The sequence below is a fragment of the Eretmochelys imbricata genome, chromosome 4 (genome assembly GCF_965152235.1).
Source record: "Eretmochelys imbricata isolate rEreImb1 chromosome 4, rEreImb1.hap1, whole genome shotgun sequence".
Taxonomy (NCBI): domain Eukaryota; kingdom Metazoa; phylum Chordata; order Testudines; family Cheloniidae; genus Eretmochelys; species Eretmochelys imbricata.
Window position 1 is genome coordinate 60711790 of NC_135575.1, and position 24361 is coordinate 60736150.

Genomic DNA, 24361 nt, shown 5'->3' on the forward strand with positions numbered 1-24361 from the left:
TTCTTTTTACTAAACAGTGCTTTATAATACCAATTTTTCCCCCCCACTAGGATGTGTGTTTGGGCAAGTCAAAGCTCTATTTTGTTCTTCTCACAAGCTTTCTAACTCAAAATGATTGTAGAACTGCACCAGCATTTTTATAATTTGCTTGACATTTTAACAAAATTGAACAAGATGGTTAAACTACTAATTTACAAAAGGAATAATTCTGTAATAAACTAAAAATACTTAAATTGAGACATATTATGGAAAGCTGTCACAATTGATTCTGACAATACTTTTATTTCTAAAATATTCTAATTATCAAAAAGCTGAGGGTGCTATAGAAATTTTTGGATTTATGGATATTACCAGTTGATCAACAGTTTTATTTATCAGCAAGATCTAAAATTCAGCTAACGCACAAAGGTATACAAGTCAAACCTGGACTTATCAGGGCCAGTCAGTTTAAAAAAAACCAAACTCCTCAGAAGTTATAAAATACACCAAAATTAAATCTTGCCTTTCTGGACATCAGTTCCTAGTTGAAAGATTATATACATCCTCTCCATTTTGGAGCAAGGTGATCTACCTTTATAATAATGGTAGTTATAACTGCTCCCAAAGTACCACTGGGAAGTACGTTATTTTAATGAAGAAGGCATTTGCAAAGCATTACTCTTAATGTACAATAATAATAAAATCACTGATTCCCTGCTACTGTGGTTTCTGGTTTCCTTATGAAAATCATGACCAATCAAGTATGGTTTCAGAGTAGCAGCCGTGTTAGTCTGTATTCGCAAAAAGAAAAGGAGTACTTGTGGCACCTTAGAGACTAACAAATTTATTTGAGCATAAGCTTTCGTGAGCTATAGCTCAAGTATGGTATCTGATCAGTAGGCAGGGCCTTGAAAATTTCTACCAAAGTTAACATTAGTAGGGTAGTGTAATCAGTTATTTTAACAAGAGAAAAACTGTGAATTTAAAGTTAAATAACAATTGTAAAACAATTATAACACATGACTGTTTACATATTTATAAGACACTCAAACAAACAAACAACAGGAAATCGGTAGTTAAAAGGATACCTTCAATTTAAATATCTCAGTTTTGTCTGAGAATATTTACACACTATTATTACTAAGAGATTACTATAACTGAAAGATATTAAAAGATTTGTCTCTTTTTTCCTGATTATTTTGTACTTCCCTTGTTTGCAAAAGTCTTTCACTCAACAAACCGAGTAGGAAAAATAGAAGACCTAAAAAAAAACCGTAGGGGGATTCAGGAGTATGTTTAATACATGAAAATACCCTTAAATTATTTTTTGACATTCATTACATTTTAAATTGATGCCTATTTAAAGGCAACATTCTTTCCTTTCCTTGCATGGTTGTGCGCACACACTTCAATGTTGTGAAGGAGTTAACTTAGTGATGAAATGACAGCCTTCATTTTGTATTTCTTGGTTTTCGTTGATTTGAATGATAACCCTGAGTATTGTTTAAAAATCTGTTGGTATTTTTATTACTGATGCACTGTTTGCAGCTGGCAATTACATGTGTGTATCTTGAAGAAATTAATTATCTTCCATTGTTGTTTGGAGTGTTGTTGTAACTTTGTTAGTCCCAGGATATGAGAAAGACACGGGTGGGTGAAGTAATATCTTTTATTGGACCAACTTCTGTTGTTGAATGAGACAAGCTTTTAAACCTCACAGGGCTCTTCTTCAGGCCTAAAAGAGGTACCCAGAATATCAGCTAATTACAAGGCGAGACAGATTGTTAAGCATAAGGGTTTAACACATGTTGCAAGGAACCAATTAAAATGAAGTGGGCAATTCACAGCTCTGCAGTCATAGGACAAAGGAGGGTTATAAATGGTTATAATGAGCTATAAAACCAGTGTCTCTGTTGAGATCATGATTTTTAGGACAGCTCTACAATAAAAGTTAGGTCGACCCAGCTACGCTGCTCAGGGAAGAGGAAAAAAAACATACCCTTGAGTGGCATAGTTAAGCTGACCTAACCTCCAGCGTAGACAGTGTTCGGTCAACAGAAAAATTCTTCCATCAACCTAGCTACTTTCTCTTGAGGACATGGAATACCTATGCTGACGAGAGAATCCCTCTTTGCCACAAGTGACAGGGTATTTTTGTCTTTTATCATTCTTCTGTGTGAGTTCATTCTAGAGCATAGTGATTATCTGGTTTCACTCGCATAGTTGTTCTTGGGACATTAATGCACTGGCTGATTTACACCACGTATTGTGATAGGAATGTGTAGAACCCATAGATTTTGAAAGTGTGTTGTGGGGAGTGTTGATCATTGTAGCAGTAAAAATATGTCTGCAGGTTCTTCCAGGACAACAAATGCAAAACCTGTGGTACGACATGTGTTAACCCCTTATGCTTAATAATCTGTCCCATCTTGTATTTAGCTGTGACACTGGTTACCTTTGTCAGATCTGAAGAAGAGCTGTGTGAAGCTCGAACGCTTCTCTCTCTCACCAACAGAAGTCGGTTTAATAAAAGATATTACCTCACTCACTTTGAAGAAAACATTTTCAAATATTTTAGGTGCTAATATATGGCTTTAAGTACTGCTAAAGTTTGATGAACTATAAGTATTTTATTCCTAAGGATATGCAACAAGCTTTAAATCAGTTTGAATATTTAAATAATATTTTGCACAGTACACATTAGGTTCATAACTTTACTAATGATTACTCTTTCAGCTTTACAGAGAGACTTAAATACTGGGGACAACTTTGAATGATATCTGATTAAAACTGAAGTCCATTTAACTTTCAGATGTGTCTCCTAATTTTTTTGGTCCTGATCCTTCACAGGTCATCTATCACATCTATGGTGCATCAGTGAAGTCATAATTCTGAATTTCTGATGTGATATAATATTACAATAGCAGTCCACTGTTAGACACAAAATTGTGACTACTCCACAGGATCAAGGAAAACTAGACCACATTTTAAACACTGTTAAATTAAATAAATGATCTAAAACCCCAGAAAAATACTAGCCAAGTACATTTGTATTCCCTCTATGGGGGGAGAAGACTGAACAAAAACAATTTATTTTTCAGCTTGATGAAAGACTATTACACTTTGATCAAATAAAGTCTTCTTTACCAAAAAATTGTGATTCATGCTTTCTGTTGTCAAACTATACAAGATATGAAGAGGAAATAAATTTACAAGTAAAAACTGTATTTTACAATTCTAAAATGTAGTTTATACTACATTATTAGACTCATTTAGCTGACTGTATGACACTGCATCAATCAAAATGTAGTATTATCCATCCACCATACTCCTCTTTCTCCCAATACCACACAGAAAAAACAGCCACATATGCAATCTATTCTATTTAAAATACATCCTATATACAGTTTTAAAAGAGGTTGGGAATCAGTTTTAAATAAGTTTGTCAGTCAATTAATGTTCTGAACCCCTGCTATTGACCCAGTAGTGTACAATCTGTTATTATGCACTGACCTACATATCATCTGTTCCTCGTACTGGTCTGTTCCAGGAAGACAGACAGCTGCAACACTATATCCCTGTTCAACCTGAGGACCATCTGACTTTAATTGTAGCACACAGCTTGATGTGGGTCTGCTTATGAGAAGCCAAAGTATCACACTGTAATAATCTGGAAAAGCAGAAACCTGCCAACACAGGGCTGAAAACAGGGGCCTGGGCTGTCTGGCTGGCTGACGGGCTGCAGGAAATATGATTAATGAGCAAGGTATAATGATATCAGAAACCTGATTAGCACCACAAAAAGGTCACAGATCAAAGCAGTATGCATTTCATGAGCTCCAATCATTGCATAAAATCTGTGGTCTTGAAAAGGTAAACTGAAATGCAAGAGGAAAAAATCTGTGTGTGATAGCTTACAAAAAAGAGCACTTACAATACTATAATTATAATTTAGTCTGATACAGGAAGTTGTAAGGAATAGTAAATGAATCAGTGCTGTATTGTAACAACCATTTTTAATAATATTTCTGAGGCACTGAGTTTCAGGTGACTGCTAGTAAATATACTTATTCTAGTTAAAAATAGCCATTTTGTTCATCATGCTAAACCCACAAATATTAAAAAGAAAATTAATCTTAGTATTTTTGCATACAAATTGATGGTTTTTATTCAACTGTAAAACAGAAGATCACTAATGGCACTGCCCATAAAAATATTCACGACGGAACCAAGCCTTACAGGCAGACCAAATTTACTTGTTGTACACATCCAGCTTAAACTAGTTCGTTGACTAGTTAGTAAAGGGCTTTAATTTAACACTGAAGGGCTGTTCAAAACTTTCTTTGTTTATGAATTACACCAATATTAGCAGGGATTTGTGGTGTGGCCAGAAGGGCTATTATCAGAAGCAAAGCTCTGAACAAAGAAATTTTATATGGTGCTGCTTTTCAAGTCCCTATTTTCTCCCTCCCCACAATGAGATTATGCCACCAAAAATACTCTACTGCATCAAATTATAAAATACTTTCAAAATTATATCTTCAGGTAAAAAAAGTTTTATTGAGCAAAACATTCTTATTTTTAATAATTACTTTGCATTTTCTCTCTTAATGAAAGAACTAGTTTAGGACAAAAACGTGGAATGAAAATCTTCATTATTAATAAATGCATTACTAATACTGCAACTTTTACCTACGTGCCAGATATTAAGATGGACAGCATAATAACTAACATAAAACCTTTCTAAACTAAATAACTTTAATAAGTCACTTTCATTAATGAACATTTACTTGAAAACTAAACCAAGTGAAAAACAAAGATTAGATATTTACATCTGAACAATAATCTAGAGTTGTAAGAACATAGTTAAGTAATTTTTAAGATCTGAAAAATATTTAAACTATGAGTTAAAGTAATTTAAAATTTGAAAGTGCAAATGATTCAAGGTTAGGAAAGTGCTGCCCCTTTCAAACCTGAAATAATGTTACTGCTTAGTAGACAGTTCGTTATATAATAAGAAACATGGTTTTCACTCTAGTTCTTTTTTTCTGAAATGATCTTTCAAGGAGTACCAAAATAAAGCAACACTTACTATGTAGATCCTAAGTAGATAAAGAAAAATACTACTACTTAGAATACAGACTGAGTGTATTACTATATAAGATATAGCTCTAAGGGGATACTACTTTAGTGTCCAAGAGTTTAACACAAATAATTAAAAAGCATCTTCTTCCTACTGATCAGGCACTTCCTCTGAGAATATAGCACAAGTGAGAGATATCAAGTAGAACTGCAAAGAGGCAGAGGTTATTAGCAACAGCCTTGGGAAATGAAAGAGCGGGGTAAAGGGCAGTCCTGAAGGCAGAGAGAAAAAATGGATGCTGGGGTCAGAAAGGAAGAGAAAAAAGAAAGAGTGGGTATGGGAATATTGGAAAAGAGAAAGGAGTTGGGGAGTACTGTTTATGTCCCCAGCAGGAAAATTAGGATTTATAATGATCCCTGGTGCAACCCTATTAGCAGTGGACAAGGCAGAATTGTTGCCACAAGTGGAGCTAGAGTGTTGGATTGTGGTTCTTAATTTTGCCATTGGAGAGACAGCTTCCATTGTGCAAGATTAGATTATGGGGTGGTAAAAACGCCTGTCTGTACTACAGCCTCCACTGATGGTCTTAACTTTCTTAGTGTGGACAATGACAGAAAGATGGACATAGTATATGTAAGGATTAAAAATACTGCTGTGAGCAAATCAAGATGCTAAATTACATTGAACAAGTCTGCAATGGTGTTTTCTGTTCTTAGAAGGGTGTTGAATCATCAACACATGCTGAACTCAAAGAGTCTGAATATCATATTCATAATTCACCAAACTTCATCAAGCTCTGTAATACCCAAAGTTGCACTTGAACCTGCATTGTTTAAGAGGTAGTAGCCTTACTATCTGAAGTCTGTGCATGTTTTAATCTTAATTTGGATCAATTTCACATGTACTTTCCCTTAAAAGAATACACCTGAATTGTTCTAGAATACTTTAAAATTCAAAATCTTTATAACTTGTCCTATAAATATTGCAAGCATTAATATTCTTGATTTCCATTACCCCAACCATACACAGAGCCAAGCCTACATGCAATAGTATTTCCAAAGGCGATGATAGCATTACCTCACAAATAAAATGACAGTTAATGACCAATTGCTAAAGAGAGGAACCTCTGTTGAATAAATTCTTTTGCAACAGAGTAAAAAGCTTTAAGACAACCTGTAAAAAAGTTTTTTAATTATGTATGCCTTTTTAGCTTCGTCATGAAGAAAAGGTTTTAAGTTTATCCTTCAACAACAGAATAAATGTATTCTTTCTGGTTTGTTTGTTTGTTTTTTAAACCTAAGAAATATTAGGAAGGTCAAGTCTGGTGTTTCCTGATCTTCTTCGAAGACATTTTAGCATCTCTGAAGTGTACAGTAGGATTTCATATCTTAATTAAATATTTTCTATGAGGGTTGCAAAGGAGTAGCTGAGTGGGCCATGGACAGACTATCAATTGTTACCTCAATGCTCAGCTTTATTTATTTTTTAAAAGTTTCTATATGTTATGGTTGGCAAAAAAAAGTATGTCGCTGTTGGAGAGACCTTTGAGTCTGCAGAGAGCCTGAAACAATAGCTCTGAGGTGTGAACTGCCCCGTTCATTCAGTGGGTGCTAAACTCAGAAAACAATGATATTACTTTCAAAATAGCTCTGTTCAATTATTTCACTGTTCCAAGCATATAAGAAAGAGAGGAAATACTATTTTATGAAGACCAACACACCAGGGCTTCCCAACATTTAGGAGGGAAGGACTCCCTGGGAGGGATTGGGGGAAGAGGTGGGACATAGACAATGTATAAATTAAGATGTGTAGGCCTTTAAAACCACATGTCACAATTACAAGAGGGTGAGGGGGGTGATCGGTGTTATTTTCCTGAAGGGCAGCTCAGCTTTCAAATGTCTGAAAAACACTCCCTTAATGGAAGGGGTGGGGGCACTGACTCTTTAAGAAAGACACCACTTCTCCCAAAGGTTCATTAGACACTGGAGTTAAATAAGTGTTAAAAAAAATCCAATAAAAATATACATTTTAAACAGCCTCCTTGAATGAAAATCAATCAATTTTCAGTCTCTTGTGATAGGACAATTTCATTAGTCCTTCAATCATCGAGTCTTTTGAAGGTATACAAGACTTGAATGTAAAAAAGAATTATGTAGCCACCCCCTACTCTACTTTTTCTTTACAGTATCCCCCCCCCCCCCCACGCAAATATTTATCTTCACAGTGTACAAAAAGTTTAAAGCGAAGAGTGAGAGGACAAGCCTTCCCCCTCACCCCTTTGTAAGAAACCATTACTCCCTTATATTGCATCAGATTATCATTTTCAATAATAGTTTAATGCAAATTCTATCTATGCACAGAGGACAAGGACAAATGGTCATAAGGTATTTTAGTAGAGAAGTTGCGAGACCTGGCCCTCCACTGACAACAGATGATAGCCATCTTACCAGCCTGTTTATGCGAACAAATTCTTCTGGGGTTTTGGCCCATGGTGGAAGTTCAACATCAGATACCACCGTTCCGTCATCCATCACACCTAGATTGTAATTGTTGAGGTTGACAAACATCTCTGGGAGATAATAAAATTCAGGAATCAGCTCCTGTATACAAAGGAAAAACAATATCGTGATGTAAAGTCTAACATACAACACAGTTACATAAAGAATTAATGATGGGGGGCAGAGTGCAATACGGAGAACATTAAAAACTCACAGGTAGAAATCCTCTGTCATTACTTTCCAAATCTGAAGAGGCTTTAAATGTTTGTGAAGCCCTGATCATGCTCTTAACACAATGGAAGGGAGCATTTTTCAGGAAATATTTCACAATATATTTTGTTGACTAAAAAACATATGTAAAATGTTTTTGGTTACACGTTTATCTGACAAATATTCATAGACAATCTTTTAAAACCATTTAGGTGAGGAATAAATTAAGACTCATGGTGCAAACAAATTTTGGCTGAGATCTGAGACAAAATAGCTCCTTTCAAGTTGCATATTAATCCCCATGTTTAAAAGAATAACTACTAAGTGTACAAAGGGTAATCATAACACTGCAGGCAAGCAGTGCCTGTTATAATTGTTATAATGTTGCAAAACAGTAATAATTAAGGCTACGATTCTGTCATGGATATTTTTTAGTAAAAGTCACGACAGATCGCGGGCAAAAAACAAAAATTAATGGAAGCCTGAGACCTGTACCTGATTTTTACTAAAAAATTCCCTGGAGAGGAGGCAGCCGGGGGACAAAGAGTACTGCTGGGGCCTGCAGCTGCTCCAGCCCCACCAGCTGCTCCTGCAACAGGGGCCGACTACTACTACTACAGCCCCAGAGGGGCTGAACCAACCCTGGCTGCTGCTCCGGTGGCAGCCCCGGGGCTGGCCGCTGGCCAGCTGTTCTGGCAGCCGCTGCTCCGAGGATGACAGCTGCTCCAGCCCTGCCCCAGAAGAAGTCCCAGAAAGTCATGGAATCTGTGACCTCTGTGACAGAATCATAGCCTTGGTAATAATCCCATTCACTCACACATACTGTCTGAAGCATTCACCATTTGGGCTGAAATTATCCATGTTTGGTCCCTGCTCAAAAGTAAATTTTCTGTAAAGTTTGAAATCTATGGAGTTATACCAGATTAAAACTAGAGTAATGCAGTAGTGGATCAGGCCCTCTATTTCTTTTTCCATTTCAAAATCCTGCTAACTCCAACCAAACAAAGGTGACAAGTCAAAAAGTCTGTTGTTGTTGTTGTTAAGTATTCGACACTCCAGTACAACTCAACTGGTGTTGGCAACATCTGGAACATTCAAGACAGATTCTGCAATGAACTCCATGCAGGCAGACCACTACACCCAGGGGGAGCACCTCTGAAGTCAAAGGTGCTCCCGTGGGAGTGAAGGGGTCTACCTGCATGGAGCTTGTTACAAGATTGAAACTAGAAGTTTTATCATTGTGTATATCTGCTCTGAGTGAGATTAGGACTCAGTGATTAACACAGGAGTGGCCTGCCTACACTACTGCTCTCACTAGCAGAGCTGCAACAGTGAGGAATTTTTTACAACAGCAGAAATTTTTCAGAAAAACAATCATGCACACACAGCTAATGAAGTTTGAATTTCTAAGCTTAATTGGAACAATTTTAGTATTAAGAGGCACTTTTTTTTTTTAAAAGGAAATTTAAAGTAGACAATAGAACATTAAGGGCCCAGTTAAACACATAATGTCAGGAAAAGTTAAATTTCAATAGTACGGTTACCTTATTGCAAATTTTAGGTTTCAAAGTAACAGCCGTGTTAGTCTGTATTCGCAAAAAGAAAAGGAGTACTTGTGGCACCTTAGAGACTAACCAATTTATTTGAGCATGAGCTTTTGTGAGCTACAGCTCACTTCATCGGATGCAAATTATTATTAATTATTATTATTGCAAATGTTAGAGTTTACTCCAGTAAAAAATATTACCTCACCCACTTTGTCTCTCCAATATCCTGGGAGTAACATGGCTACAACAACACTGCAAACCTACTGTATATATGTAATATATATTTTTCCTTTTTAATTAAATGTGTAACTTAATATATTGCGGTCTATTCTATAATATATATTTACCGCATAATATGTAGGATGTATACAATGTGGTCTAGTTAATGTTGCTATTAGAACCATAACTAATTTTTTTATTTCCAGATTTTTGTAATTTGAACTGGGTGATGCAAACATTACATTTATTTAGAAAATGCCTATGTAGAAATTATGGGGTTTTTTTTGCCTTTGATGTATTTTTTAATAGGGGACATTAACATTCAGTCTTAGGAAACACAGCAAGTAAAGATGATAATTGGATAGATTTAGAAAAAATTATGCTGCTAAATTGGAGAATTCCCTCCTCTGAATGGAACAGATCAATATTAGTAATTGCTTCAGGAAATTAATTTCACAGCAAGTGACTAGTGTAAAACTGGTATTCCGTGTAACAAGTGGAAACTGCATGCCACTTAACCAGCAGAAAAATACAGGCTGTTTTGTTGGCTTTTATGTGCAGTGGACCCCTGTGTGTAGCTATGTCAGAGGCCCAAGTAGATCAGATTTGAAATCCAGTCTTGACATGGGTCAATGGATCAGTGGTCTCCCAGATACCCCCTCAGGGCTAGCTATGGCAGAGCAGCTTTCCAAACAGCTGAGTGCAATAGGGAGGTCATCAGATTGTGGACAAGGTCAGTCTGAAGTAGCAGAGCAAAGACAGGAAAGATCTAGCAGGAATTGAGCTATTATCACCTCCATCCTTGTGTGAAACACTGCATGACTTTGAATTGTACATATTTTTGTTTACAGTCACCTTAATTAATTAAGCAGGGTAAAAATGAGCTTGTATACCAAATGCCTCACAAGTACCTGATAAGAAGTTTGAAACCAGTTAATTGGACAAATAAGGAAGGGAGTTGTAGCAAAGTTAAATGAAAGAGGTCTAATACCAAAGTTTCATCAGTTTCATCATTTTACATCTCACATAAAGAAAGAAAGGCTACTATTAATTCAATAGCAGAGAAATACATCAACTTACTCCACAAATATTAGCACATAGTATGATGCTAAATATTTTAAACATAAGCTCATCACATATGTGACTGATGACTTTTTAAATATATAAAAACACAACTACTCATTTGGTTCTGCAAGATCAGAAAACATTTGGCTTTTGTAGAATACACATGGCTTTCATTAAATTATGCAGAAATATGCTATGCTGAAAGGTAGCAACTTAAAAACAATCAGTTACTTCTGTTAATTTCCCCCAATTAAAAAACCTTTTATATAAATGATTTCATAACTTCAATTATTAGTTTTCAGGAAGATCTCTACAGTACCAAAGTAAAGCTGTTTTTCTTTATAACAAGCAAAGGCCTCTCTTAAATATCAGGGGCCTGATTTTGTTGCCCTTACCAACTGGTGTCATTTACACAGAGGCAAAGTGAGTGCAAAATAGCTGTAAATTACCATTCAGATTTGGTAGCACTTTATACCCACTTTACTGTCACTTTGCACTGGTGTAAAGGAGTACACACAATGCAGGGCAACAGAGAATCTGGCATCTTTGCACCTAAAGATAATTTCAACTGAGGCATGTTAAAGGACAATACTTACATCCTTATCACGCTTACAAATTTTTACACTTCTGATGATGGCCTCCTTAGCAAGGTCAGTACTTTAAAATAGGTTTCAGAGTAGCAGCCCTGTTAGTCTGTATTCACAAAAAGAAAAGGAGTACTTGTGGCACCTTAGAGACTAACCAATTTATTTGAGCATAAGCTTTTGTGAGCTACAGCTCACTTCATCGGATGCATTCAGTGGAAAATACAGTGAGGAGATTTATATACACACAGAACATGAAAAAATGGGTGTTTATCATGTACACTGTAAGGAGAGTGATCACTTAAGATGAGCTATTACCTGAAGGACGACCCATTGCTCTCACAAATCTTGGGAGACAGGCCAGTCCTTGCCCACAAACAGCCCCCCAACCTGAAGCAAATACTCACCAGCAACCACACACCACACAACAGAACCACTAACCCAGGAACCTATCCTTGCAACAAAGCCCATTGCCAACTGTGTCCACATATCTATTCAGGGGACACCATCATAGGGCCTAATCACATCAGCCACACTATCAGAGGCTCGTTCACCTGCACATCCACCAAGGTGATATATGCCATCATGTGCCAGCAATGCCCCTCTGCCATGTACATTGGACAGTCTCTACGTAAAAGAATAAATGGACACAAATCAGATGTCAAGAATTATAACATTCAGAAACCAGTCGGAGAACACTTCAATCTCTTTGGTCACTCGATTTCTGACCTAAAAGTGGCAATTCTTCAACAAAAAGACTTCAAAAACAGACTCCAATGAGAGCCTGCTGAATTGGAATTAATTTGCAAATTGGATACAATTAACTTAGGCTTGAATAGAGACTGGGAGTGGTTGAGTCATTACACAAAGTAAAACTATTTCCCCTTGTTTATTCTCTCTCTTCCCCCCCCCCCCACTGTTCCTCAGACATTCTTGTTAACTGCTGGAAATGGCCCACCTTGATTATCACTACAAAGGGTTTTCTCCCCCCCCCCCCCCGCCCACTCTCCTGCTGGTAATAGCTCATCTTCAGTGATCACTCTCCTTACAGTGTGCATGATAAACACACATTTTTTCATGTTCTGTGTGTATATAAATCTCCTCACTGTATTTTCCACTGAATGTATCCGACGAAGTGAGCTGTAGCCCATGAAAGCTTATGCTCAAATAAATTGGTTAGTCTCTAAGGTGCCACAAGTACTCCTTTTCTTTTTACTTTTTAATGGCATTGTTTGTGCTGCTACTAGAAGCCTATTCTGGAGCACTTCTTACTTGGCCATAAATATTTACTTCTGACTGAAAGTAAGTTCAAAAACATTGTTTATGCTACATTTATTTTTTCTTAAAAGGATCATAGCATGTGCACAGTATTGCCCTGATCCTGCAATCACTTACTCATGTGAGTAGTTCTACTGACAACAATGGGACTACTCATGGGATCGAAGTTAGCATACACCTACATGTGACAGGGACCTAAATTTGGTTCACCTGCCCCCCCCCCCCAGAGTTTCACACCAAATGGGCAACTTCCACACTAAACTGTAACAGCATTTTATTTATCTATTGAATGAAAATTACTACAGAGTTGTTTGATGCTTCTTTTGTTTGTAAGATTTCACAGGGGACTGCAAAATTGTCTGATTATTTTCATGTGGTAGTCCTAAATATTCATCTTGAAAATCACTTCAAGCATTTTCTTTATTAAAATACTTTCAGGGATTAGAAACAGGAATAAAACAGTGAAATCATTTTTAATGAAAATCAATTCTACAGGGTAAATTTTGCCATTCTTACATTCAGTCTCTACGTAAAAGAATAAATGGACACAAATCAGATGTCAAGAATTATAACATTCAAAAACCAGTTGGAGAACACTTCAATCTCTTTGGTCACTCGATTACAGACCTAAAAGTTGCATTTCTTCAACAAAAAAACTTCAAAACAGACTCCAAGGAGAGACTGCTGAATTGAAATTAATTTGCAAACTGGATACAATTAACTTAGGCTTGAATAGAGACTGGGAGTGGTTGAGTCATTACACAAAGTAAAACTATTTCCCCATGTTTATTCCTCCACACACACACCCCCCCACACACCCCCACACACACCCCCCCGTTCCTCAGATGTTCTTGTCAACTGCTGGAAATGGCCCACCTTGATTATCACTACAAAAGGTTTTTTCCCCTGGCTCTCCTGCTGGTAATAGCTCACCTTAAGTGATCACTCTCCTTACAGTGTGTATGGTAACACCCATTGTTTCATGTTCTCTATGTATATAAATCTCCCCACTGTATTTTCCACTGAATGCATCCGATGAAGTGAGCTGTAGCTCACGAAAGCTTATGCTCAAATAAATTGGTTAGTCTCTAAGGTGCCACAAATACTCCTTTTCTTTTTACATTCAGTAGTTTCTCATTCCTTTTTTAGTGCTTTTGACATCAATGAACTACTGAGAGAGTCAGGTGTTACTCAATATGAGTAAAGTGATAGAATCTAGCACATAGTATTTAAATAGGCCTTTCCACGATAGACTTCAGATGTTAGAGCTTACTGTGTCAGGAATTTTCATTTCAATGATTTCCTAATTCCATATATGTTGGAATGCAACCTATTTTAACAACTGTCTTTTCCCAAATGGACAACACTGATTTCTAAGGAAACTTGCTTTTTTAATTTTGTTATTATGAAGCAGCATCGATGAGGATTATCAGCTGAGCACTGAGAATTGTTTTTAACATATGCTACAGAGCACAGAAAGACACACAGAATGCAATCTGTTACATCTCATAGAAGCCCTGTTTTATTTTGTCCTTGATTTCTAGATGATAAGAGTAGTGTATTTTGAAAGAGAAACAGATGAACTGTAGAGGTATTTAGAATCAGTGAGTCAAATCCCCAGCTGAAAAACATTTTAGAAGAGACCAAATTTGGGACCTAAACTATTTCACAGTCCCTTTAAGCAATATTAAAGGTCTTACTATCGCCAGCCAAAAATGCACTAATAAAAGCTACAAAATGCACACTATAAGTCCAGTCCAGCACTCTCATTGCCATGATTTGTTTCCTTTGCTACAGGACCTAAATGGTGCAGTTGGTACAATTGGTTAAAATACCACTTTAGAAGCTTTACATATAATGTCTGTTTCTTCCATATCAATTGACCATATCAATTAGTCTCTAAGTACCCACTGTATCATATCTTTTCTGTTACATATCTACAGAAATGTACAGCTGGAAGGGATCTCAAGAGGTCATCTAGTCCATCCCTTCACACAGAAGCAGGAACAAGTAGGCCTAAACGAATGGTTCTCAGCCTTTCCAGGCTTAATTGTCTGATTTCTCAGGCTGATTTGTTCCCAAGTTTCACCTCACTTAAAAACTACTTGCTTACAAAATCAGACCCAAAAATACAAAAGTGTCCCAGCACACTATTACTGAAAATTGCTTACTTTCTCATTTTTACCATATAATTGCCAAATAAATCAATTGGAATAGAAATATTGTACTTACATTTCAGTGTGATACTTGAGCCTATTTTTCACTTGTGAGCTTTGTCTGAAGCCTGAGCCCCAAGTGGCAGGATTGAAGCATGTAGCTTAGCTTTGGGGGGCCCCCTCTGGCATGGGGCCCCAGGCAATTGCCTTGCTTGCCACCCCTTAATGCCAGCCTGCACTTGTGATCCTCCTAAACCCATCCCGTGACCCCCATAGGGGCTGCAACCCCCGGTTGAGAAACACTGATCTAGATGAGTTGAGTACTCCCTGGAGACCTCTGCGTACCCCCAGGAGTACGTGTACCCATGGCTGAGAACCACTGACCTAGATCATCCCTGACAGGTGTTTGTCTAACCTGTTCTTAAAATCCTCAGTGATGGGGACTCCACATCCTCCATTGGAAGCCTATTCCAGAGCTTAACAACCCTTATAGTTAGAAAGTTTTTTGTAGTATCTAACCTGCAGATTAAGGCCATTACTTTTTGTCCTATCTTCAATGGACATGGAGAACAATTATTGATCACTGTTTTCTTTACAGCAGCTCTTAAAATACTTGAACACTGTTATCAGGTCACCCCTTAGTCTTCTTTTCTCAGGACTTACCAGGTTTTTTTTAAACCTTTTCTTCATAGCTCAGGTGTTCTAAACTTTTTTCATTATTGTGACTCTCCTCTATACTCTCTCCAATTTCTTAATGTGTGGCACACAGAGCTGGACACAGCACTCCAGGAGAGGCCTCACCAGTGCTGAGTGCAGAGGAACAATTACCTCCTGTTTTTTACATATGACACTTCTGTTAATATACCCCAGAATGATATAAGCCTTTTTCATAACTGCGTCACGCTGCTGACTCATATTCAGTTTGTGATCCAGTATAACCCCCAGATCCTTTTCAGCAGTACTACTGCCTAGCCAGTGATTCCCCATTTTACGTTTTTCTTCCAAAGCGTAATACTTTGCACTTGTCTTTATTGAATTTCATTTTGTTGATTTCAGACAATTCTCTCCAAGTTGCAAAGTTGTTTTGAATTCTAATCCTTTCCTTCAAAATGTTTGGGACTCCTCCCAAGTTTGGTATCATTTGCAAATTTTATAAAGATATTCTCCAGTCCATTATCCAAGTCATTAATGAAAATATTGATTAGTATAAGACCCAGAACAGACCCCCGCAGAATCCAACTAGGTATGTCCTCCCAGTTTGACAGAAAACCATTAACTACTACTTTTTGAATATGGATTTCCAACCAGTTGTGCTTCGAAGTTATGGTAATTTAATCTAAACCATATTTCCCTAGTTTGCTTATAAGAATATCATGTTTCACTGTGTCAAAAGTTTTACTAAAATCAAGATATATTGTATCTTGCCCCATCTCCAAGGCAGTAAACCAGTCCATAAAGGAAATTAGGTTGGTCTGGCATCATTTGTTCTTGTCAAATCCATGTTGGCTGTTACTTATTATCCTATTTTCTCTTAGGTGCTTATAAACTTATTGAATAATTTGTTCCTGTACCTTTCCAGGTATCAAAGTTAGGCTGATTGTACTATAATTCTCCTTGTTTCCCCTTTTAAAAACAAGTATTATGTTTTCCCTTCTTCAATACTCTGGAACCTTACCCATCCTCCATGATTTCTCAAAGATAATCACTAATGGTTTTGAGATTGCTTCAGCTAGTTCCTTAAGCATCCTATCGTGCATTTTATCAGTTCCTGCTGACCTGAATATATCTAACTTACCTAAATATTATTTAACCTCTTCTTTCCCTGTTCTGGCTTGTGTTCCTTCCCCCTTTTCATTAATATTGTGTTAAATATCTGGTCATAATTTATCTTTTTAGAGAAGACTGGAGCAAAACAGGCATAAAATAACTCAGCCTTCTTGATGCTATCTGTTATTAATTCTCCTTCCCTGCTAAGTAGTGGACCTACACTTTCTTTCATCTTTCTCTTGCTCCTAATATATTTATAGAACCTCTTTGTATTGCCTTTTATTTCCCTTGCTAGGTGTAACTCATTTTGTGTCTTAGCCTTTTTCGTTTTGTACACATATGCTTGTGCTAGTCTTTTGTCTTCAGCTATTTGCCCATGTTTCCACTTTCTATAGGATTCTTTTTTGATTTTCAGACTATTAAAGAGCTCCTGAAGGAGCTATACTGGCCTCTCATTATTCTTCCTATATTTCCTTTGCATTGGGATAGTTTGCTGTTGTGCTCTTAACATATGTTATTTCTCTCAACAAATTGCACTAAATTCTCTCCCTCCCGCCCCCCCCCCCAAATTCTCATCAGGTTTCCATTCAAGGTCTTAATTTAATTAACAAAGTAATTAACTTTATCACTGGATTGTCATCCTGTTGAAATTCTCTTTTATGTAATGGGATTCTTTTTCTGGATATTTGTTAGTTTAAACAAATTATATATTAACATATTAATTATGTTAATGAAAATTATACAAAACCAAAATGTATACAAAGGTACTATATGTATTTTGATAAATGGTTTGCTATGCTTTTAATAAGAACTGGATGAAAATTTCCATTCAACACTGATGTACTTAAGAGGTGATTACTTAGCAGTTGAACACTGCTAGCCAACACCAGTTATATGAGTATGCAAATATTTTACTCTATTCTGTAGGATTTACTGAGGATGCATGAGAAAATTATGCAGTGCTAATCACTTACTAGGCAAAAATACAAAAACAGGTTGAATATATAATTTCAGCCCTTTTCCCCATGTCATTTTAAAAGTGGACTAAATTAGATTTTGAAAATAATTAGTGATGAGAAAATAAATTTGGTAGCCTTGTCACTTCTAAACTACGAAGCTTCTTATTCACAGAGAGTCCAAAGAATACCAGAAGGGCAATTTACATGAACATGAAAATTTTAGGGATTAAAATCCATGGACAAACTGCAGATAAAATGATTAAACTACAAGTGAAATCAGATTTTTATGTGCTTAATAGGGGAGAGGGAAGATTAAATGGTGAATCTTGCTAAAGGAGTTGCCTCTCCCAGTGGCTTGAAGTGTGGCCTACATCACAGATGAATGTATAACCATGAATGAGAAAAAATTTGTAATCATAATCATAACAGAATAGCATCTAATTATGAAGTTTTGAAAAGTAAATTTTGATGAGAAAGGAAGCCCCAAATCATTAAAATACAAAAAATTCATTGTAATGGATAAGGTTGTTTTGCTACTGGAAGATGTTCCCCATGATTCTGAAAGCAAAAAATAACAACCTACAATTATTTTTAAATCAGCAGCAGGTTGTGATACAAAGATATGATGACAAAAGTAGAATAAGAACTTTAAAGACTTCTGCAACTAAAGATGAGTGGCACTCCTTTAGAGACAGAAACTAAGCGGAATTTGGCTATCTAGAGAAATTAAGTTGCAGGATCTTGTTCCAGGACAGGTTTGTCTTGCAGTAGCCCAGTCAGTGTTGCCAAGTGAACAGCATGTTGGATGAAGGGGTTATTAATCCATCTCTTTCCCCTTTGTGGATTATCTAAAGATCATCCCACACCAGATAAATTCTAATGGTTCCCAAATGGTTCTTCAGCTCCCTCATAGCACAAAACAAGAACAAAAAAAGCCGAGTTTCCTTCCTGCACGTGGAAAGACCAACTTCTACATTTTCTTATAGATGTGCCTCCCTGTTGTGCATAAACAGAATATATTTTATTCTGCCTCTAGAGAAGAGTTCAGCTCATTTAGGTGCCCAAGGATGTCAGTAAATTAGATTAAGCCTGCCACCCAAGATGAATTATTAAAGGTCTCAGCAAGTAGATATTGGATTGTGATGTGGAAGGCTTCATATCTTCAGCAGAGAGCATTTCAGACACTCTAGATAATATGGTTTTGAACCTGTGTAAAACCATTTTGTATTTTTTTTTCTGAGCCATCACTGGAGCAATGTTCCATTGTCCTTTTCATGAAAAAAAAAAAATACAATCATTTTATATAGAACTTTTCACCCCTAGATCGCTAAGCACTCTAAAGGAAGTATCACTATCCTCTTTGTTCAATTGGGGAAACTGAGGCACTGTGCGGTTAAAAGCAGTTTGCTCAATGGTAACACAGATGTCAATAGTAATAGCAGAGCTGTGAATAATAAACCCTGGTCTTCTGGCTTCCGGTATAGTGCCCAGCAGAACCAAGCATAACGGCTATTATCTTGGTCATTATCAGGGAATGAACTCATTACCTCCAAAGCTAAGCCATGAGCCTCTATAGCTTAAGACAAAGGGTTATGCCCCCTAGTTGGCAGCTGTAACGAACTGAGGGTTTGTCTACACTTACGGTGCTGCAGTGGCCCAGCTGCACGGCTGTAGCACTTAGTGAAGACGCTAACTACACCGACGGGAGAGCTTCTCCCATTGACATAGTGATGTCTACACTGGGGGTTAGGTGGATATAACTATTGTCACTCAGGATTTTCTAAGCCCTGAGCGACATAGTTATACTGGCATAAATTGGTACTGTAAACCAAGCCTTATTCTCTGCAGAACAAGCACAGAGAAAGAGAGAGACATAACATACACTGAACATAGGATTATATAAATTCTAGCAATTACTGACTACCATCATGGAAGTCTCGGTAGTGTCCATGGAGCTTTGTTATTATAACCAACACATCCAGTGTTTTAGTTTGGTGACATATTTTCTATGTGTTTGGCTACTTGCACTTTGTCTACCACAATAATGATTTTTGACCTATACTGTTTTGCATACATGTAGGGATATATACAGGTGCCAATTTCATACTATTATTTGCAGAGGCTCTAGCAGCTTGCTGAGCATGCACACATCTTCTACCAGCTGTGGCCTTCAAGTTACAGCAACATGGTTGTCTTAAATGGATGTGCCATTACAGGACTCCTGTACAGACTTTTTTTTTCAAAATGTACTTTTTTCACAGTCTCCAAAGACCTACAGCTTGAGAAACCCTACCCCGGAGGTCTTTAATTGAAGGATCCTTGAAAGTTCTCACTCCATTATTTCAAGTATGACTATAGTTATAAAACTTCACCTGCTCATGGTCAGAGTTAGAAGGTTTGAGAGAAAGAGTCACAACATATTTTTTTGGTCTGGACAGGGGTCCCTAACTTTGAAAATTTGACAAACTCTGCCATAAGGTACCACAACAGACTCAGTGTGACAATGAACTGCAGATTTGCAGATGTCATTTGAATAGACATGACACTTTCACTTGTGGAGAGGCTGATGAACTGGAGGTCAGAAGCAAGAAGATGTCTTTGCAAACTAGGCACTTTTTCTATTTAGCTAATAAAACTTGCAGGATCTTAGGATTCTTCAGCAACTTAGCTTGTTTCTTTACTATTCTGAAAACTCACATCAAAGTTGGGGATTCAAGTATGCACTCTTTCTCACCCTCCCTCCCCAAATCTTGTATTAGAAAGAAATTTTAACAGATAAAAACTAAGTGGAGGGCTAAGGCCTGGGGCCATACTGTAAATTTCCAATGGTTATACATTAAATAATTTTATTTTTAACTCCAAAATCTTATTTATAGTAAAATCATATTAATTTTCAGCCTCCTCCTATGCTTCCTGACCTATTGAAATAGTCTGTTGCCCACCAGGGACACTCCTGACTGACTGAAAAATCGTAAGTTTTAAATGTCAGTTAGGCCTTGTGCCCCCTCCAAAAGTGTATCCATTTTCCAGTAGCAATTTATCTTGTGCAGCTCATCCTTAAGAGCCTGAGGCAGTCCACACCAGTTACAGCAGACAATGAGGAGTATTTTGCTAAAGCACAGAGGCACTTTACCCATGAAATCCGGGTTCAGAGTAACACTGACTCAAACTATGCAATGCTCATGAGTTTAGCCTTGCAGCTAACTCACCAAGAAAGCATTTCCGTGCATGAGCATTAAGCTACTAAATGTTTGCTGCCACCAGCCTGATTCAGGATAATGATGAAGGATGAGTGAATCTCCTTCATATGATTCACAAAATACTCCAACACCAGTTATGAATTCAGACACCCATTGCTAGCATAATCTTGCTTTCCCTTACAATGCTAATATGATAGGACACAAAAGATACAAGACTGGCTTCCATTTCAAACAACACCCCCCTACCAGGGGCATTGGAGTAGGAGAGGCAGTTCAATCTGCCCACAAAGACGTTGGATTTCCCAAATTTTATACATGAATATAAAATACATGGTGTTTTTATACATTTTCCCCATAGTACTCCACAACATGCATGCCGGTCACCAAAGCTTAGGGGTCAGCTAACAGAATGTCTCATAACTCCATGATTCCATGCAATAAATCAAATGCTCATCCAGAAAACCAATTTAAAGAAAGTGCATTTGGGGATGTAGCTGTTAGAGCTATATATTTTTAAATACATTTCTTCTGATTTATCAGGGAGGTAGCGGGAGAGAGGTATAAAGGGAAAAAAGATGGAAGCTCCCTGATACTAGCTATTTCCAAGTGGCACTGGAGTTGGATTATCTTATTCCAGCTTGCTCACTTGTGTGTTCTCTCTCTCTCTCTCTCTCTCTCTCTCTCACACACACACACACAGTCTTAAAATTCAAGAGAAATACTATTTTTAAAATATCAGGAAAATCAAAGGAGAATGTATCTTTCAAAATACCACAAAGCACTATGCAGTATTTATGGTGCATAATAATTAATGACGATTATTATTTGTATTGCGGTGACGCTAGGAGCCCCAGTCATGGATCAGGATTCCATTTTGCCAGGTGCTGTACAAAAACAGAACAAAAAGACTGCCCCTGCTTCAAAGAGCTTGCAGTCTAATCACTGTTGTGGAGTACCAGTAAAACCTAATTCGTGAGTGTTTTATAAACACGTATAAAGCAATGTGGTTTAAAAAGTAATTAATAAAGATTCATATTATCTTTCAGTCTTCAACTATTAGAATTCAGTGTTGTACAATGTATAAAACTGACGATGATTGGTCAGTCTAATTATCCCTTTCACTCTTCAGAGGTAACTGCAGACCAACCATTGATTATCAAACAGACTGAAGTCATAATATATAATGAATTTTCAAGATATATCGATTTATAGCTATAGTGTAGTTACAGAAACAAAAGATGACAAATCTTTTCATACACATAGGTGTGTATTCATTCATTTGTAGAAAAAACATAGTTACAGGCATGCCTCAGAAAAGGTAACCTGAACATTCACAAACCTACTGTATTTGACATTGCATTGTGCAACTTAATGCAATCCCAGATCAAGAACATTTTCCATCCTAAAGATTGCAGAACTATCCTTATTTGCTATTTTATACAGCAGCTCAAAATTATCTGCACTGATAGTCTAAGTGTAGTTAACAGAGTCAAAGTTCATGTCTGTCCAATACTTTAAATGTAGTTTTACAAAATTAAGTATGCTTTTTATTCATCAGAACAGAATACTAGGCTCTGGATAAAAAACATACTTTTCTCATTTTTAAAAGCATCAGTGCTGAACTGATAAGTAAATAACGACAGAGCAGCTTGGCATTTGCAATTTGCACTTTCTTCCAGTTTACCAACTAAGTATGAATTTGCATTGCTTAAAGATATAGGTAGGAAAGAGCTAGGTAACAAGGTTTAATGCAATGCATCACCTCTTGAAATCAAAATTTGAAAGGTTCAGCCAAAGGTTATACTGCAATTCATGATTAGTCTGATGCTTTGATCACAAATCCCAAGGCTTTCATGGCACAATGACAAGGATTGGTTGTGACCACACATATGCTTTAGCTTTCTTTATTGAAGTGTGATACCAACTGACACAAATTACACCAAAGCTAGCCCATATGATTCTTTTGGGTAACTTCCAATGCCTCCAAACAAGATACTATGCCTACCAAATTACATAAGGGCAACAGATAAAAACAGTTCATTGCCAATTAATTATTTGTATTTATTTTCATAAGGAAGCCAACATAATTCCCTCTTTCAACTTTCTATTCAATGGCTCTAAATGTTCAGTAACTTCTCAACCAGGAAGAAGAGTAAACTCCTTTTACTTTTTTGTTCTCTGTCTCAATATCTCCTGTTGAAGCTGTTCCACTTTGTATAAATGCTCACATATTCAATGGAACAAGGTCTTGCAGTTGGGGGGTCTCACATCCCAGGTGAGAGTCCCAACCAGAGAGCTATAGAATCAGTCAGTCACTCACTCACTCTTTCTCAATGAGTGATTATTCATTCAAAGTGGAACAGCTTCAACACCAAAGACGGAGACACTCTACCTTCCTGCCTGATAATTCCTCATAGCCCAATGGTTAAGGCACTGTCCTGGAAGGCAGAAGAACTGTGTTTGAGTCCATGCTTTATATCAGGCAGAGTGGGGACTTGAACCTGTCTCCCCCACATCCTGGGTGAGTGCTCGAACCACTGGGCTATTGTGTAAAAGACCTCCTCCTCCTCCACAGTTTTTTGTGAGAAATGATTGACCTGGTTTAGATGCCTATCTTCAGGAGAGGAGTCCCCAGGGGAGAGAAGTGCCTCTGCAACTAACTTCCTCCCATTAGGCCCCACCCCTACCTATTAGCTGGGTTAGGTGGCAGGTTCCTTCCCCACTCTGAACTCTAGGATACAGATGTGGAAACCTGCATGAAAGACCCCCTAAACTTATTCTTACCAGCTTAGGTTAAAAACTTCCTCAAGGTACAAATTTTGCCTTGTCCTTGAACCGTATGCTGCCACCACCAAGCGTTTTAAACAAAGAACAGGGAAAGAGCCCATTTGGAGAAGTCTTCCCCCAAAATATCCCCCCCAAGCCCTACACGCCCTTTCCTGGGGAAGGCCTGATAAGAATCCTCACCAATTTGTACAGGTGAACACAGATCCAAACCCTTGGATCTTAAGAACAATGAAAAAAGCAATCAGGCTCTTAAATGAAGAATTTTAATTAAAGAAAAGGTAAAAGAATCACCTCTGTAAAATCAGGATGATAAATACCTTACAGGGTAATCAGATTCAAAACACAGAGAATCCCTCTAGGCAAAATCTTAAGTTACAAAAAGACACAAAAATAGGAATATACATTCCATCCAGCACCGCTTATTTTACCAGCCATTAAACAACAGGAAATCTAATGCATTTCTAACTAGATTACTTACTAACTTATCATGCTGGCTTTTGTGAATCCCATTCTTGGGCACCTAACTATTCCCATGCATTGTATAAGGAGCTTGGGTGCCTACCTCCAGATTGTGGATTCCACTAGGCAGCAGGTCATCTAAAAGTTTAACATTGCAATGCTGACTCTAGGTCTCTTTTATGGATCCAGTCTTTAGCAGCTGTTCCCACACCAGGGCCTACTACCGAGACTACCGCTTTTCTGAAATTCACCTGTTCAAATGAGCTCTAGCTGGTCTTTAGAAGGACTTTTCAGGTTACCACCTGACTCTTGCCCCACAGCCTCAGAAGAAAGGCAATTTACCCATCACAGGTGGGGCTGTGCCCATCTCACAATAAAGGGGCCAGATACCCTGTGACAACTGCACAAGAAACTTTTAAATCTAAAGGGGAAATATGATGAATATTCCAGATGAAGTCTGGGCTTAGTCTTTGACTTTGGTTAGAATCTCACACACACAGTAGTGAAAGTAATGACTGTCTGAAAAAAAAGTTATATATTTTTAATAATGAAGTGATATAAGATATTCCC

At 37.3% G+C, this 24361-nt stretch overlaps 1 protein-coding gene across 4 annotated transcripts in view; it reads right to left on the reverse strand.

Moving 5' to 3' along the window:
* LRBA (LPS responsive beige-like anchor protein) overlaps window positions 1-24361 on the reverse strand; it is a 552094-nt gene that overhangs the window by 122593 nt on the left and 405140 nt on the right. For all 4 annotated transcript variants that reach the window (XM_077815359.1, XM_077815362.1, XM_077815360.1 and 1 more), the window contains one exon: window positions 7510-7662. In XM_077815359.1, the coding sequence (XP_077671485.1) occupies window positions 7510-7662 (153 nt within the window). The remainder of the gene's footprint in view (window positions 1-7509; window positions 7663-24361) is intronic.